This window comes from Peromyscus maniculatus, chromosome 1 (assembly GCF_049852395.1).
Source record: "Peromyscus maniculatus bairdii isolate BWxNUB_F1_BW_parent chromosome 1, HU_Pman_BW_mat_3.1, whole genome shotgun sequence".
Lineage (NCBI taxonomy): Eukaryota > Metazoa > Chordata > Mammalia > Rodentia > Cricetidae > Peromyscus > Peromyscus maniculatus.
The window spans coordinates 188,234,675-188,253,402 of NC_134852.1; the positions used below are offsets into that span (position 1 = coordinate 188,234,675).

At 42.6% G+C, this 18,728-nt stretch overlaps 1 protein-coding gene across 4 annotated transcripts in view; it reads right to left on the reverse strand.

The window, feature by feature from the left end:
* Htr7 (5-hydroxytryptamine receptor 7) overlaps positions 1 to 17,925 on the reverse strand; it is a 92,964-nt gene extending 75,039 nt beyond the window's left edge. For 3 of the 4 annotated variants that reach the window (XM_006989015.3, XM_016007409.3, XM_076562693.1), the window contains exon 1: positions 17,280 to 17,925. In XM_006989015.3, the coding sequence (XP_006989077.1) occupies positions 17,280 to 17,827 (548 nt within the window). In that variant the 5' untranslated portion in view covers positions 17,828 to 17,925. Of the gene's footprint in view, positions 1 to 3,249; positions 3,312 to 17,279 lie in introns of those variants that run through there. The other variant, XM_042262848.2, reaches the window with a different exon arrangement.
* Positions 17,926 to 18,728: the final 803 nt, after the last annotated feature.

Genomic DNA, 18,728 nt, shown 5'->3' on the forward strand with positions numbered 1-18,728 from the left:
TATCACCTAATAGTGTCACTCCCTTTGAGGGCCATTCCCTTTCAAACCACCACAGGTGACATTACTCACAGTGAACTGGGCCTTCCCACATCAATCTATCATCAATCAAAAAAAAAAAAAAAATGAACCGCAGGATTGCCCACAGGTCAATCTGGTGGGGGCATTTTAAAACTAGCCAGAACAACACCCACATTCATATCTCTACCCTTGACTTCTTTCTAGAATTGATACCAAATTATCATTTAAAACACAACTCTTTCCTTTAACCGCTGACTCTACTATTCTCACCTCACAGTCAACGGCATCACTGTCTCTTGGATTTCTTGAGCCCACAGCACAAGAGTGACAAATGAGCTCTCAGTCCATAGGCAAGGCCAACCACTGCATCTCAAAGATACATCTGGGATACCTCTACTTGCCTCCATTCTCGCCACCCTAAACCCATTTCAAACTATAATTGCCTCCTTCCTGAACCACTGCAAAAGCCTTTCAGTGGACCTCCTAGTTTTTAGTCTTGTTCCTCTGTTAGTACCCATAAAGTAGCCACAATGGACTACTGGGATGGAAATCCAGCCTGCTAACCTATGCTCCAATGGCTATACCACACTTAAATAAAATTCAAATTCTTTACCTGCCCTGAATCCTGAATATAATAGCTGACTACTTTGATACTCTCATCTCCTCCAAGGTTTTACTTCGGGCCCCTCCACTGCAATCACACTGGCCCAGGGCCTTCGCAACACTTGCTCTCTTTGACTGGAATGTTCTTCTTACTACACCCCTTACATTATCTACATCTCAGTGGATTTTTGTTTTGTTTTCTAGTGCATACATGTGTGTGTTGAGGAAATTCCACATGTGGAGGTTAGAGGACAACTTGTGGGAGTCAGTTTTCTCCTTCCACTATGTAGATCCAAGAATTCAGGGCACCAAGCTTGGGGAAAAGCCTCTTTCTTAGTTGAACCATTTCACCACCCTTTGCATTTACCTCCTTAGAAAGGCCTTCATGGTCACCCACTCTAACCTTCTTCTCTACTTTAATTCTCCATGTCATACTTAGTCCTAACGTATTTGTCTCTCTGTGTGTAAACTGTTTCTTGCCCATTTCATTAAAATATACGATCCCAGAGTATAGTGTGTTTGTCTTGCTTAGGATATGGGAGAGTAAACATGGTGATTATTTTATTTTGTGCTCTAACAAATAAAGCTTGCCTGGGAATCAGAGGACAAAGTCAGCCACTACACTAAACATAGAGGTCATGCAGTGGTAACACAAGCCTTCAATCCTAGCGTTCAGGAGGCAGAGATTCATCCAGATCTCTGTGAGTTCAAGGCCACACTGGGAAGAGAGCCAGGCATGGTGGTACATGTCTTTAATCCCAGCATTAGTTAACCATAGAGGTCTGGAGGTATATACAGACATACAGGAAGTGATAGAGCTGGGCAGGAAGAGGAAGTGATGTAGCTAGGCGGAGAGAGGAAGTGAGATGGCAGAACACAGAAAGGCATATAAGGCATGAGTATACAGAGTAGCTCTCTTGGGCTGAGGATTTCCTAGTGGTAAGAACTTGCATCTGGTTTGTCCTCTGATCTTTCAGCTTTCACCCCAATATCTGACTCCAGGTTTGGGGTTTTTTTTATTATTATTAATAAGGCCATTTAGCATAGCAATTTGTGTTACAAGTAAACAATACAGATTAGGGAATCAATAAATGTTGAAGAAGTAAATACATGAATCTCCTATAAGTTCTCTAATAATAAAGGGGTGTGGTAATGTTTCAATAGATATTTTAAAGACTTTGACTTTTGGAATTTAGAAAGGAAGCCAGTAGCATCATAGGAGCCTGTAGTACATAGAAAACTGCCAAAAATGAAATCACAAGAAATCCATTCATAAGCAAGAAAGAATTTTAAAGCCTTTTCCTGAGAACAGCAGAGACATTTTAAATCCAAGCATATAAAAATGCATTTCTCAAAATAAAATTCTGAAATATGTAGACAGTTGGAACCATATTGACCACAGCTGGATTAGGGTATGCCCTGCAAGTCTCCCATGTTTCTGCCTAAATATTTATGGCTTCCTTTAGAGTATGGTTCTGCCTGATGTTTCAGATGACAAAAACATTCAGAAGGAAAACACCTATATATCCAGATGTCTGTTAGAAAGTAGAAAGTATCAGAGTGTTCAGCAACACAGATCACCCCAGAATTTGAGTCAGAACAGAGGCCATGATGAAAACAAAAATATAAATGGAAGAATGGGCAATAAGAATGTTCCCCCAAATAGAAGCATTATAGATGTCCTCAAAAGTCCACAGCTTCTCATCTTAAGACTGGCATCGCTAACTTCAACACACATCAAAAGAGTGACCCTTATCATACTTCTGACTTAGAGGGCAATCAATGCAGCAGTTCTTAAGAATTCTTCAGGCACAGAAAGCCTGTTTGAAAACAAATCACAGAGTAGCTGGTTTTTATTGATAGAAGAGTTGAAATATTCCAATTGTTTGCAACTGGAAGCTAAATGACTCATAACTCCTTCAAGAAAGGTCATACCACACAGGAATTAATGGTAATACAATATCTTTAACTGAACTTTTTTGAGCTCCAAAGTCTAACATGTAAATAAAATAATCCTGATACTCTCTGCTAGATATGCCTGGAAGATGGGTATGTGTCTTTATTCGGCTTTGCATCTTCAATATTTAAAGTGTCTAGGAAGCAAAGAAGAAAGATTTGCTTATTAAATAAATCTCTAGTTTACTCATTCAATCTTTTAACTCTCCTTCCCTGCCCTCTGTGTCTTTGTGTCTGTGTCTCTGTGTCTCTGTCTGTCTGTCTGTCTGTGTCTCTGTCTCTCTCTGTCTCTCTCTGTGTCTCTCTGTCTCTCTCTCTTTCTCTTTCACACACACACACACACACACACACACACACACACACACACACACACACAATCCCTACTCAAGTTCATCACTTACATTGTACCTTAGACCTGGGAAGGAGTGGGTCTAGTATCCCACAGTGATCTCATCTTAACCCTGCCCCAAAAGCTTGCCATGGTAATCCAGTGAAGGACGCCCAGCTTATTAGAATAAATGGGGCTCACTATTTTCTCCAGATTATATGTAGAAACTTTGACATGCAAGTATCCTGAGCACCCAAAACTCCATGAGCCAGCCAGGAAAGGGAGTCCTGATGACAAAGGCACAGATTATCTTATTAAATTTTATCCTACAAGTTTCAACTTACTAGGACTGCTCAATATTTTCTTAGAGATCCAATTCTTCTGTGCCCAGCAATAGACTCCCTGTTAAATAGAAATGCATACTTTAACACAATAATACTAACAATCACAATGGTTAACATACCACAGTACGAACCAGGCCTGTGGTAAAGGTTTGTCCACATGCCATCCTATCAAAACCTACAAAGTGAAGTTTTAGTAGTACCAGTTTTACAGGTAAGTTTCTTGTACTTATCCCACAGAAGGGCAATGAGGTATAGTTCAGACTGTCATGCACAAGAGCCTAGATTAAATCCCTCGCATTGACAGCCCCCACCCACCAAAACACCAAAGGCTTCAAGTCCCAAGCCTCCATTCATGAGTTGTGTGACCTTAGGAATGATTGCTAACCTCCTGAGCTTGATTTCTCTACCTTAAGAATCAGCAAAAGCACCTTTGCATGGGGCTCTAGAAAGAATTAAGCCTTGCCGGGTGGTGGTGGTGCATGCCTTTAATCCCAGCACTCAGGAGGCAGAGCCAAGTGGATCTCTGTGAGTTCGAGGCCAGCCTGGGCTACCAAGTGAGTGAGCTCCAGGAAAGGCGCAAAGCTACACAGAGAAACCCTGTCTCGAGAGAAAAAAAAAGAAAGGATTAAGCCAATGCAGCAGCACCTACTGTGTGTTAAAACTAATTTCAACCCCACAATTCTCATCTATAACCCTGACACCCCAAAAGTTCTGGTATCAGATCTTTCTCTTAAACTGGTTGTATCAGATTCCCTATGGCCACAAACTTAGCCCCTAACAACAACATGAATTTATTATTCAATAGTTATTTGGGTCACAAGTGTGATACGCATCTTCCTTAGCTAATATTGAGACATTAGAAGGCTGCAGTCCTTCCCAGACTCAAGAAGAACCCATTTCTCTCTCATCTTTTCTGACTTCTAGCAGCTACTCCCATGCTTTGACATGTTCATTCCATCTTCAAAGCTTAGCAGTGGTGGCTTGAGTCCTCGTCCCACAGAATAGCACCATAACTGCTACACCACTGCATTGTCTCCTTCTCTAACTCTCTTGCCCTCCTCTACCACATTTAAAGACCTTACGATTATATTGGGTACAACTAGACAATCCAAGAGAATTTCTCAACCTTAAAGTCAACTGGCTGGAAACCTTGATTCCACCTGCTACCTTCAACTCCCCTGATGCTTTTACTATACAAGGTCATATATTTACAGGTTCCAGGAATTTGGACACAGGTGTACTTGGGAAAGCCAATTTTTTTCCTACTAAGCTAGTAGTAAGCTTATGTGGCAGCAAAACATGATGTGAACTGATATTACTAATTTTTAGTCTTTAGTTTTTTAAAGAAGTGTAAACATACCCAGAAAAAAAAAACGTTTTGGCATTTACATGGGTATCTCAATATAATCAAGATGACACATAATTAACTGTCATAGCAGCTATATATTTATACATTCACTGAACTGCATTTCTAAACTCCAAAAAAATCAGAACTCTGAAATACATAGTGCCAGCCCAAAGGATTTCAGATATAACATTAAGGAATTATGCTAATATTATAATTACAGTTGTTCTTAATATCTTTATACTCTTATCTGAATGGGAAGAGAAATGCTCTGTGGTTGACAGAGTTAACAGACCACATTCACAATGCCAATGACAAAGGACCTGTGGAAGGTTCAAAAGACCTAATGTCAAAGCACACACACATACACCCCCTTGCAATTGCTCCTTTCTCTCTGTGTATCCCTAGGAAAAAAAAATATTTACCAACTGTGGTTAAATAATGTGCTTCTCTTTCTCACCTTAGGGCTTTGAGTTCAGTATAAAAGTAATCAGAATCATTAAAGGGATTAAATAAAAAGAATCATGTAAATCTGTCATTGGGCCTGGTATACAGTACACACCTAATAAATGGTATTTCTACTCCCAGCTGCTCTACTCAGGCACTGCCTTCATACCTAACACCTATGGCTTTCTTTGTGAGATTCATGAGCTTAATTGAAAATGTGTTGATTCACTAAAAAAAAAAGGCTTTGGAATTTTCATTTAATTTTGTTTGCATTTTTATCCTCATCTACAGCAATGATGGTAAAAGCCACCCCTGGCTTTCAGCCGCTAAGGCTTTCACATTACTGGCAACTTGTTAATGTCTGTGTTCCACAGGTGCAGAGAGCCATAAGTGACTCACCAGCTTACAATGCCTTGGGGGGACCATTCCTTGGCTTTATCACTGCCTACTCCTTGCTTCTGTTCTCACTATACAATCTCTTTTGTCTTAATTTGCTTTCCCAAGTAAACTCCACCTTCAACAAGAGGGATGTTCTGTAGAAGTTGGAGAATAAGAAGTTAGGCCTAGATATGTGGACTCAGGAATCTGAGACATCATTCCTTCCTTCTTCCCTCCCTCCTTCCCTTATTCCTTCAGTCAATCCACAAAGGCAACTGAACACTTACTGCTGCTGGGAACTAGAAATGCAATTTCTAGCTAGATAAGCCCAGATCCTGCCATGTAGACTGTACAGATGAGCCCATGAATCATGAAGTCATTACAGTCAATTTTCTCAAAACTTTAATTACAAATTGAAGTGACTGCAAGGAGGAAAAAGTGCACAGTGATCTGAGACTATTTATGTCTGGGGATTCCAGGAATGCTTCTAAACACGCCACCCAGTAGACAATGGCTACAATGATGTAAAGGAACCAAATAAGCTTTGCATTCTTGCTGTATGCAATGTACATGGGTTTCCACAGCATTCTCACCTACAGAATAGTCTTGAAAGTAGTCATATATGTCATGTTCCCTTTTGATCAGAAGAGACACTCGATGTCAGATACTCAATAAATACACTTGCCAGGATGCTAGGAAGATTCAGTGATATAAATGGTTACTGTTAGATATCTATAAAGTTAAGTAACATAAGAAATACTTATGAAATGGTAGATTATATCTGAAATATTTACAAAAGAGAATGACACATATACACTGAGGATCGAGGAAATGTGGAAACATTTGGAGGAAGGACAATCAAATTGGGGAAGAAATTGGTAGTTAGATGTAGTGGTTCTGATTGACTTGAACCATGTAATAAGTAGCACAGTAGCAATTGCTAATCAGTAAGAAGTTAAGGACTCCAGCAGTACTTATTCTGGAAGCTGAGAAACCCTTCCTTCATACTCCTCCTTCTGAAGCATGGTCCTTGACCAAAGTGGCCAAACCTCTAGTCACCAGATTCCTATTCTAGGCAACAAGAAAGGAGAAAGGACAAAATAAAAAGGGGGGTCTCATGCTAACTATCTTAAGGGATGCTAACAGACGGCTGAAACATTAATAGCTCTATTAACATCTCTTGGACCAAATAAGGTAACATGACCACACCTGGCTACAAGAGAAGCTAGGAAACGGTCTTTATTATAGGAAGCCTTAGCCTGAGTGTGGGGAGTATTTCCATACCTAAAGATGAAGCAGAGGGAGCTGGAGAGATGGCTCAGAGGTTAAGAGCACTGGCTGCTCTTCCAGAGGTCCTGAGTTCAATTCCCAGCAACCACACGGTGGCTCACAACCATCTGTAATGAGATCTGGTGCCCTCTTCTGGCCTACAGTCATACATGCTGTATACATAATAAATAAATAAGTCTTTGAAACTGCAGAATCAGCAACAAGGGGCACCGTCTTATTGACTCGGGTTTCTTCCTTGACATCCCTTCACTTGGAAGGCCTCTTTGCTCTTCTCTCTGAACTCACTCAAATGATGTTATAGCCTCCATTCATGGGTGCTTTTCCTATCCCTGGGATACCTTCTGGTATTTTCACCACCAATCTAATTCTACATTTCTATTGTGATCTAAGACAAGATTTATCCCCACCAACATCTATTATATTTCACAAATATAATTTTCCTGTTATTTTCTGTTTTATATTTATTTATAAATAATTATTTATAAATTTATAAAACATATAAATATAAAACATTCATATTTGTATAAAACATAATATATATTATACATTTATATAAAAAATATAAATATATATTGCCTGAACTGGTTTGAACATAGATCCATCTCTGTAAACTGTATATCCTTAGACAAGTCACCTGTGCCCTCTGAACCTTTGGTTCCTCTAACAGTACATGGTGAGAACAATCACTTCATAATGCTGCAAGAAGGATGAGAGAAGACTTGGTATGTGGAAGTGGTTTATGAACAAAAAAAGCAATACTGTTAGTTAACGTAAGAAGAAAATTCAAGTTGCTTGTGGGAAGTGTTTCCTCCCAAAAGAACAAGAGATTCTGTTTCGTCTCTCTAATCTTTCCTTAGCAAAGCTAGAAGATTCCAACAATTCTTAAAATGTATGTACAAGCCACAAATTCATATAGAGTTGAGAAAGAATGACTTCCTTCGAAGAGGAAGACGATCTGAAGAGGCCAGACTGCCCCTGCACTGCTGATAACAGCAGAACTAAGGCCAACAGCCGATCTCAGATCATCGAAGGCAATGAGTCATAGAACCTGGCAGGGAAGCAAGACTTCAGCCAGACACCAGTCGGAACTAAACACCGTGGCTCTTGGAAAAGCACCAGATGACTTCCTGTAACTGTGAACAACACAAAGATGACCCCTGCCCCCACACAGGGGGCGAAAGACCAGGGACTGCTGACAGCTAAGACAATACTGCGTCTGCTCAGATTGATCAGACATCTCAGAGAGGCAAGTGCACTACACAAGCTGTCCTCAAATAAATACTTTTGTTTCTTTTGCTACAAAATGACCTGTTTTGTGCTAGGAAATGCCTAAAGTGTGTATGGATGCTTTAACAATAATTTTAAACTCCAATTGCAACTCCAGTCTAGAAAGCGAGTAAGTATTGCAGTACCCACAGAAGCATGTCACCTGGATTACACACTCTTTCCCACCTAGAAATGATCATTATTCTTGTCCTCCTTAGCCACATTCCCACCTTATTTAAGTCACCAGTAATACACATCCCTACACAATGGTGTCTATTAATTACTTTTCTTGTGCATGGAATCACATATATTTATTTCTTTGTACTTTCTTTCTTCTGTTCAACATTATGTATGTGACCTTAGAGTATTCATTGTTAAAATGATATGACATCTAAAATTTGATTTAATCAGTGCTGTGAGCAAGCTCTCTAAGTGGATCTGACTCATAGTTAATTTATTCAACTATCTCTATATACCACAATTTATTTACTCATTCTATCTACACATATGTGTATTATTCATCTCAAGCTCAGGAGTTTTAAACTGATGAGTACAATAAACATTTTTATAGAATGCTTTTAGTAGGCAATAGTCTCTGTTATATATACTTTTAGTAAAGTAACAAAGGTATAGTGTATATGTGTCCTCAGTAACACATGAAAACGGTAAAACATGTTAAATGGTTCATCAGTTTACAGTTACACTGCTAACATAGGACAGCTCTCTTTATTTCTCATTCTTGCCAACATTTAGCATTTTTTCAGATACTTCATTTATTGCTCATCTGGAGGATTGGACATTTTTAAGCTTTCTAACTTAAGATCAAAGTTAACTACAATACAACACGGTAGTCCATGCCTGTAATCTCAGCACTTAGGGGAGGCCGAGGTATGTAAATTACCACTTCAATGGCAGACTAGACTTCGTTACAAGATCCTACCTCAAAAACAAATAAGTAGAACAAAAAACAAACCACTCATTAACTAGCAGAACTTCAAATATGAACTCAGCTTCACAAACACAGTCAAGCATTGTTTCTCATCAAAGACTGGAGGTAAATTCCAAGGAGTGCACTGTCAGCCAGTTTCATCTTTGTGGAAACACATTATTTGACCAAATTAAAATGGCCATGTGGTGGTTTCAAAGAAAATAGCCTCCGAGTGGAGTGGCACTAATAGGGGATATGGCCTTGTTAGAGTGGGTGTGGCCCTGTTAGAGTGGGTGTGGCCTTGTTGGAGGAAGTGTGTCACTGTGGAGGCAGGCGTTGAGGTCTCATATACACAAAAGATACAACCCAGTGACTCAGACCACTTCTTGTTGCTTGTATATCAAGATGCAGCCAGCACCATGTCTGCATACACGCTGCCGTGTCCCACCATGATGATAATGGACTAAACCTCTGAAAATGTAAGCCACCCCAATTAAATGTTTTTCCTTTATAAGAGTTGCCATGGCCATGGTGTCTCTTCATAGCAATAGAAACCTTAACTAAGACAGGCTATAACATCACTAGGTGATATAATTTTATGAGACTAAAATTGCATATGTAGGGGTTGGGGATTTAGCTCAGTGGTAGAGTGCTTGCCTAGCAAGTGCAAGGCCCTGGGTTCGATCCTCAGCTACAAAAAAAAAAAAAAAAAAAAAAAACTGTTTGGGCTGGAGAGATGGCTCAGAGGTTAAGAGCACTGACTGCTCTTCCAGAGATCCTGAGTTCAATTCCCAGCAACCACATGGTGGCTCACAGCCATCTGTAATGAGATCTGGTGCCCTCTTCTGGCCTGCAGGGACACATGCAGGCAGAACACTGCATATATAATAATAATAAAAAAAAAATGTGACTCAAAAAAATTTATTTTAAAAAATTGCGTATGTAGTCCATCACTGATTGAAATGTTGTGATGGGGAGCTGGAGAGATGGCTCAAGAGTTAAGGGCATTGGCTGCTCTTCCAGAAAACCTGGGTTCAATTCCAACTACCCACATGGTAGTTCCTAACTGTCTGTAACTCCAGTCCCAGGTGATCCAACACATACATGGTGCACAGTCACATGTAGGCAGCACACCCATTCACATAACATCTTTATATGTTGTTGTGCAGAATATGACAATATTATTTAATGGTTTTTCTTGGAGTAGGGCTGATACAGGAAATCATTTGGTATCATAGAAAAGAAAACAAAACAAAAAAAATCAATATAACCAGAATGTAGAGAGCAAAACATAATATTTTACAAGATGTGGAGGAGCAAGATGGGAACAAATCAAGGTCCTTGTAGATATCTAAAAGGGTTTTAATTTCATCCCAAGTGAAATGAAAAGCCAATGATGGGTTTTAAACAAGAAATTTACATGATGCTGTTTCTATATTTATATGTTTAAACTATTTCAGCACACATTCACTTCTAGCTGTAATGAGATTTTCAGATGTTTTAGACCAATGTTTCCACTTAAAGCAACTATAAAAAGCATGATACAATACAAAGTGCACACACATACACACCTTCTTGTAGGTATCGCAGAACTCTTGAAACACGAGGACTTCGGGACTGAACGCGCTACAGAAGACAGGAAGGTAAGCTAAAAGCCCCTTGAGTCACCAGCCAAAACTGGGTCAGGCCGAAAGGGCTGAGGATCCAGGAAAGAGCCTAAACTCAAAGCTGCTTTTAAGAGTCAAAAACACCAGAAGAGCTTTCGGCAATCTTCTGGAACCAGAGAGACAACAATTAGAGACTTGAGAGGCCAAGAACCCAGTGAGAAGGGAGGACCAGAAAAGCCGGCAAGCACTGAGCTGGCATCCCACTCAAGACATTGGCTGAATTCTGGAACAGAGGAGAGCAGGAAGCTGAGAAGCGTAAAGCTCCCATACTGAAAGTTTTCAGTGGGAGTTTTGACAGTCTCACAGTTCTCCAGAGACTAAAACATAAGTAAGTCTGAGGGAGAAGTCACTGAGAACACCCAAATCTCCGAGCTGAAATCCCAGGAAGGCTGCATCCTAGAAAGGGGTGTCTGCCAGAGACAGCACTTCATCAGTAAAGGACGACTTAGGGGGACAGCTGGTGACGGCTCACCTTCATTGTCAACCTGATTGGATTTAAAATCACCATGGAAACGTTTCCTGGTTGTGTCAAGAAGGTGTTTCCAGAAAAGTCTAACAGAGCGGGTAAGCTGAGCACCAGCATTCTCTCTCTGTCTTTCCTGACTGAGAACATAATGTGACCGACCAGCTGTGTCATGGTACTGTGAGCATGATTTTCACACTACAGTAAACTCTGTCCCCTCAAACTAAAGCCATTCTCAGGGACTGGAAGATGGCTCAGCCAGAAAAGAACCAAACAAGTAAGTGCAAGGAGCCGAGTTTGGACCCCTAGCACCCAGGTGTGTCAGCACATGTCTGTAATCCCCGTGCTAGGGCAGCAGAGACCACTGAATCTCTCAGGCTGGCCAGTCAGTCTAGCCAGGTGGGGAGCTCCAAGTTTAATGAGAGAACTTGTCTCAGAATAAAAGAGTTCTCCTTTAAATTGCTTTTCTTCCAGTATTTGGGCACAGCAACGAGAAGCATACCTAACAAAGAATGTTGGTAGCAGGAGTGCAATCGTTGTGATAGATCTGACGATGTAGTTCCTAGGCATGAAGAACCCATCTGCAGGGGAGAATGGAAGAGTCTGGAGCTTCAAGCTAAAGATGCCCTAGCATGTTGTAAATAGAGCTCAGTGGGCCATTCTAGTGAGAGTCTGGAAGACCAGAATGCCAAGAGAACCGTGGAAAGTAGGCGTCTCAGTTCACAAGGTTTCAGAGTGAAACAAGAATTCTATCGGGACCTACGCTTAGAGGCCATTCATGCTATATCCTTGCAAAGAACCTGACGCTGTTCTGCCTGTCCTGAGACTTTGAATGGGGATGGGTTTTAAAATAATCGACTAATTTGTTTGGTAGTGAAAATTTCAAGACCGGATAGCCAACAGACTGAGACACGGCTGTCAGTTACTGCTCTTACCCAGGTTTATAGTGAGCGAACAAGTGAAGCAGGAAGACATGGAAAACGCAGCTTGCTGAAGAAAGGCCTGAGAGAGCTTAAAGCTGTGAAGAAGGAGGGTGCCGAGAAATAAGCTGTGATTGTTGAAGTGATTAGCGACACCATAAGGGAAAACTCTCACCCGCAGAAAAGTGCTCTGGGGTAAGACCCCGTCATCCATTGAAGGCTCCAGGTTATAATAATGCAAATACATTTAAAAGATCAGAGACAGGACAGAGAAAGCTGGTGAAGGGATTCTCCGTTCCAAAATGAGCAATTAGGGAATTGTTTTCCCAGGGTCAGCCTCAAAGGTGTACAGGAGCTGCTGCAGTTATAGTCCACGGGTCCCGGGCTACATCTCAAGAGGCACTGTCTTATACGTGGTATTGATTTTTCAGGCATGAAAGATACAAGAGGGAATGGGGTCACGAGGACTTTCACTAAGGTTCCAGAAAGCAAATGAGGCCGGGCAATGGGTAGCAAAGTTGGATTTCCCCCCCAAGAAAGCCTAGGAGACCATTTTTATAAAGCTGGGAATGTGAGGCTTATGTTGAAATGAAGACTCCAAAGGTTTAGAGATGGCCAGGAACATAGGACATCCACCAAGGAAAGATAAAAATCACAGAGGAGAACTGATCCTCTCTCCCCTGACCAAAAAAAGAGTCGGTATGTGCTGTCTGCAGCCCAATTGGAGGAGCAGACAGTGTCTGCCTAGGGCTGTTGGAGCCCAGGTGATTCCATCGTGAGTCCCAGATGGCAGATACGACACTGAAGGTTTGGGGGTTTGCCCTGAATGGTTTCGGTTTTGTTCTGGCCTGGCTGTTTCTTACTATCCTCCCAGTCCTGCTGGCATGTGACTGTTTAGTCTCTGCCTGTGTACACTGAAGGCATAGACAGTTTGTTGTTGCTGCTGTTGCTGTTGTTGTTGTTCACAGGCAATCATAGTTAAGATGTTCTTTTGAGTTTCAGAATAGATTTTCTGAACAGTGTTGGAACTGTTAAGTCTAGAAAGACATTTAGAGATGAATTTAATGTATTTTGCATTAAGATGGAAATTAGACTTTGGGAGCCAGGAGTGGAATGTTATGATTTAAGTGATATAGTTGGAGGTTGAATTAGAAAGACATATTTGATGGTTATCTTCACTGCCAACTTGATTGAATTTAGCATCACCTCTGGGCATGTCTGTAAGAATGTTTCCAGAAGGTTTTCACTGAAAGGGGAAGACCCACCATCAATGTGGGCAACACTTCATCATGAGGTAGTGTCCTAGACTGAATTACAAGGAGAAATTAATAAGACCATTATCCATCTTTCTCTACTTCCTGACTGTGAAAACAATGTGAACTATTCTTTCATGTCCTGTCACCATCCTTCCCCACAATGACGGACCACACCCTCAAACTATAAGTCAAAACAAACCTATTATACCTTAAGTTGCTTATCAGATATTTTGTCACAATAATAAGAAAAGTAATACAGAGCCCATCCCTTAACTGAATTAAAATAATAAACCCCTCAATATGTCTGCTTTGCATCTATTTGAATGACATGTCACCTGCAGTCTCAGGCTATGGACTGCTTCATTCCCAGCTGCTGGCACTGTTTGGGGAGGCTTAGGAGGTGTGGCTTTCCTGGAGGAAGTGTGTCACTGGAGGTGGGCTTTGAGAATGTAAAGTCTCTCATCATTCCAGGTTTGCTGTCTCTGCCTTCTGTTTGTGGTTCAGGATATGAGACCTCAGCTTACCACTCCAGCTGCCATGCCTGCCTGCTGCCACACTTCCATTATGGTGATGGCCTCTTACCCCTCTGGAACCACAAGCCCAAATAAACTCTTCCTTCTATAAGTTGCCTTGGTCATGGTGTTTTACCACAGCAAAGTGACTTGATGAGCAATCAACATCCAGAGCAGCTTTATACATAATAGCACAAACTAGAAACTTAAATTTTATATATATATATATATATATATATATATATAAAACAGGTGATTATATCATTGTACATTGACATACAACTCATAAATAAAAATAAATTAATCACTAATTGGTTAAAACTATAGATGAATCTTATGTATAGTATGATAAGCATAAGAAGGGGGATTCAATGGAGTGAGTGCCAAAGCTGAACATGGTAGCACACGCCTATAATCCCAGCACTAGGGAAGCTGAGGCAGGAGGATTGTGCCAGCTAGAGCTACATAATCACACCTTATCACAAACAAAAAAAGTATATACTATACAGTTCCAATTCTACCTTTTTAAAAGTTCTAAGTCAAGCAAAACTATGTTATGATGCCCAAAGTCAGGACATTGGATTCTTTATGAAAATTACAAGACAATTTACTCTTCATTCATTCTCTCTTGATCACCTAATGGAGGTTACATTGTACTTTGTGAAGAACTAGAGGAGGGGAAGACCTCTGTGAGGTTGACACTTTTAGTTTATACTGTTGACTATAAAGATATGCTGTTAGTTACCAAGCTCTGCACTTAGAATGTACACTGTTCTATATGTATTTCAAAATGTAAGTTTTAAAATGCATTTCAGGTGCATGAAAAGCTATACGAATAATAGTAAGATTGCATCTATGTCTGAGACATTTTTTAAAAATCTCAATATAGTTGACGTGTGCTGATTCCTGATGGCATCCACCACAGCAAGTTTGGAGCCCCCCTTGTCTCTACGACTTTATAAAGGAAGCTTGCTAAGAAAGGCCCGAGGGAGCCTTGTAGGATGACGACGAAACTGTATCTTTCCGGTGCCGTGGATCACATGGGTTGGACAAGGCATTTAAGATCTATGCATTAGCCAGTTGTCATTTCATAGCCGTAATTCAACATCTGGAAAGCCGAGGCAGGAAGATTGTGAGTTCAAGTCCAGCCTGAGCTACATGGGAAGACTTTGTTTCAAAAGAAAAAAAAGGGAAAAAAATGTGTATTTTATTATGCTTAGCTTTATCTTAACTATGGGTTTTTTTTCAAAGACTAAAATGTTCCTTCCCTGCAATCTCTCTCACTCTCAGGAGGGTTTTTTTTTAGCACTTTTCATTAATAAATCTATGTTCACTCTGCTAATAATAATAATAATAATAGATCATTCTAGATTTTTCTTAGGAAATTGATGGGGGTGGGCAAAATGAAACTAGAGAGTCAAGTTCCAAGACTGCAGTAGAGTTGGTAATATCGAACTCACATACTGAACAGTAAAGAAGGAAATACAGTTGTGGGCACAGTTCTTTGAGCTTAGCCATGAAGTGGTATAAAATTTTCATTTTATCTTAAAAAAAATGCAAATCTAAAATTCTGCTTAGATGGGAATTCACCAGTGGGTCAATTCTTGGAGGAACAAAAAGGTAAAATATATGCCTATATTGCCATAACTTGTAACAATCCCAAGGCTATAGTTAATGAAAAGCTGAGATCTTGCCAAGAAGAATTAACTTGTACGCTGTATTCAGGACACCCTGCTGGCACCACACTGCATGTGCATGCAGATTGAAGGATGCCTTTAGCCCAAGTATAGGAATCAGTGTGAGCTCAGCAGAACGTGCATGTGCCCACCGCAACAGAAGCACTGGCCGACAAGTTAGCTCGATGTGCTGCTTATCATTTTCCAATTACAAGATGAAGACAGGCTTCCAGAGCCGTCACGTGCAGCATAACTTGGGATTTGTTTTATTACACTAAGGTCCACTGACAAGGACTCCAATCATGGAGGAACTGAGTTTTGGTTGGCTGAGCAGTCGGTTGTCTGGGCATGTCACTCGTGGATATACTTATTATGTATATCGAGTGCACTCTCCGAATTCCTGTTGTCACAGCCAGACTGTAAATGCATATGTTTTTTGTCACTTTTAACTGCAGTAATTCAGAACTTCAGCTGCCAAGTTTGGTGCCAATATTCTCACATAGGCAGTTCATGCTCCAGTCTTAAAATAACCCCTTGTTTGCTGTCAGAGGCTCCTGTCATGACATAAAATGGCAGGATTGTTTTTAAAAAAATCTAAATCACTACCTAAATACAACTACAATGTGTTTCTTTTTCTTGACAAACATTCCCTTTCCTACGGTTCCCTTTATTTAGTAATTATAAACTCTGGTCAAGCAGCAAAATGGAAGAACATTTCAAACACAACAAACCACGCATAGCAATGTTTTCAAGGAGGAAATGGGGAGGAAACCTCAGCTACATGCCAGCGCATCCTCTGAGGCACAGTCATTTTAAATGCAGAGGCATCAATTATTGTCCCCATGCTGAAAGATCTACACATTTAGAGGTTCTGCGGGTCCACTAAGAAAATAAGCAACTATTTCTCTGTATCATTAAACACCACAGGGTATAGTTCTGTGCTGGGTTGAAGTCACCAGCAGAATCCTAGTGTGGGTATTGAGGTTTAATATTTTCAATTACAAATAAAACAGAAGTGTTCTGTAGTCAAAGAGTATTGAAACCATACTTCAGGTTGTTGTTTGCATACGTCTAAGGCCAAAGAGCAGCTCAGTCTCAAAATTCTATATTCTTAGAGTCTGAAGAAACTCCAAGGATTCTCCTACTCTACACCCAAAGCAGCATTTTTTTTCCCTTTCCCCAGCATCTCTGATAGATGGTCAACCTCTGCTTCAGTGCTCCACTTGGGGAGTTCTCCAGATAATATTCCTAGATTCCCAAGGAATATGACGAAAGACTAGAACCAACCTTTAAGACAGGAATAAGGCTCCAGTCCGTAAGCTTGCAGGAAACTGGCAGCATGGCCAAACACTGAAACCAGACTTTCACGAGAATAAAATTCAGAATTAGCATTTGTAAGAGTGCAGCGTTTAAGAACCCAATGCTAGGGCCCTTCAAAGGCCTTTCTTCATTGTCCAGAGTAGCTCCTAAAATCTGGGCAGCACAGACTTTTTCCTCCTGACTGATTTCTTCAAGAGAGAAATTATTTTATGGGTGACAGCAATGGTTTATCGAGCTAGAGAGCATCAAACCAAATTCTTTAAAAAGAAAAGAAAAAAACAGCAAAGGGATCCCTGGTGGCATTCCTGGTGCTTTAAAAACTCTGGTCTTAGAATCATCCCTACACTAAACCAGAAACATTTCAAGGTTTCTTTTAAAGGTGTGCTTAGCCTGTGCTTGAAGTTGCCTGGTTGGTGTAGGGGAATGCGTGTGGGGTTGTATTTTAAGCTCAGCCCTTCATCCCGCGGTGAAGTCTGGCTTGATCCTCCCAGGAAAGGCTGGCGCGGGCTCAGCGCCCAGCACATCCCCAGCAGAGCCTGGGACGGAGCCGCCTGGCCCTTACCTGTCGATGCTGATCACGCACAGGGTCATGATCGAGGCCGTGCAGCACATGACGTCCATGGCGATGAAGACGTTGCAAAAGAAGTGGCCAAAGATCCACTTGCCCCCGATGAGGTCGGTGACGCTAACGAAAGGCATGACCGCCACGGCCACCGAGAGGTCAGCCAGCGCCAGGGACACAATCAGGTAGTTGGAGGGCTGGCGGAGCTTCTTGACGAAGCACACCGAGATCACCACCAGGCAGTTGCCCGCGATCGTCAGCAGCGTGATGAGCGTCAGGATGGAGCCGATCACAACTTTCTCGACTCTGCCGTAGTTGATCTGCTCCCCGCAGCCGGAGACATTGTCCGGGGGCGCGTCCCAGGTGGGCGCGGGGCTGGCCGTCACCTCCGGGACGCCGCTCAGCAGGTGCGGCATCCAGGAGCTCACCACCGGGTGGGCGCCACCGTCGGGGCTCAGGTCCTGCAGCCCGCGCCCCACCTCCGGCAGGATGAGCGAGCGGAGGTGGCCGTAGAGGTCGGGGCGGCCGCTGCTGTTAACGTCCATCATCGTGCCGAGCGCCGCTGCCCATGGAGCCGGCGCCCCAGCCAAGCGCTCCGGCTGCCGGCCCCGGGGCTGGATTCACCTTGCCCGCTCGGCTCCGCGCGGCCCAGCCATGGGGGCCGGCGCTGGCCACTGGGGGGCGCCCGGCTCGGCCTCGCGACCCCGCACGTCCCAGGGTCCCCCAGCCGCTGCGGGTGACGCGTGGGCGAGGACTCCCCGCGGGAGGCGCCAGCGGTCCCCGACGGGCGCGCGGGAGGCGTGGGGTGGTGGACCCGGGCCGGGCCAGGCTGGCCGCACCGCAGCCCCGCAGCGGCGAGCGCCGGGGCCGGCCGAGAGCGCCCGGCGACCGCGGCCGAAGTTGCAGAGTGCGCCCCGCCCCTCGCGCCCGCCGCCGCCGCTCCCCTGCGGCAACCGCGCCGCGTCCCAGCCACCGCCTCCGGCCGCCGCCAGCGCCCCGCGCGCTCCGGGACGGGCTTCCCCTGCTAGGCAACCCCACCGCGCCACACCGTGCGAATACCCAGCCCCGGCTCGCCCTGCCGCAGACCACCCCCCACCCCAGCACTGTAGCAAATGACAAGCCAGTGGGGGAGGTTTGCTTTTTAAGAAGATTCGGGGGTCAGCGCATGAACCGGTGAAGAACCTTGTTGGAGATTTTTTTTTTTAATCCTTTAATAAAAATAAATAAATTTTAAAAATTAAAAAAAAAAACCTTTTTGAGCATCACACCAAGCAACAAATAGATACTTCTGTTTCCCATTTTGACCACTTATGAGAGAAAGCGAAGATGGAAAAGAAGAAGCAGCAGATGGGGTGGGTGTAGGAGCTCTGATAAAAAGGAAGAAAGAAAAAAATGGGGGCGGGGAGGGAGGAATGCTCGAGGCCCTGGCAGCTAGGCTGGCACTGGGCA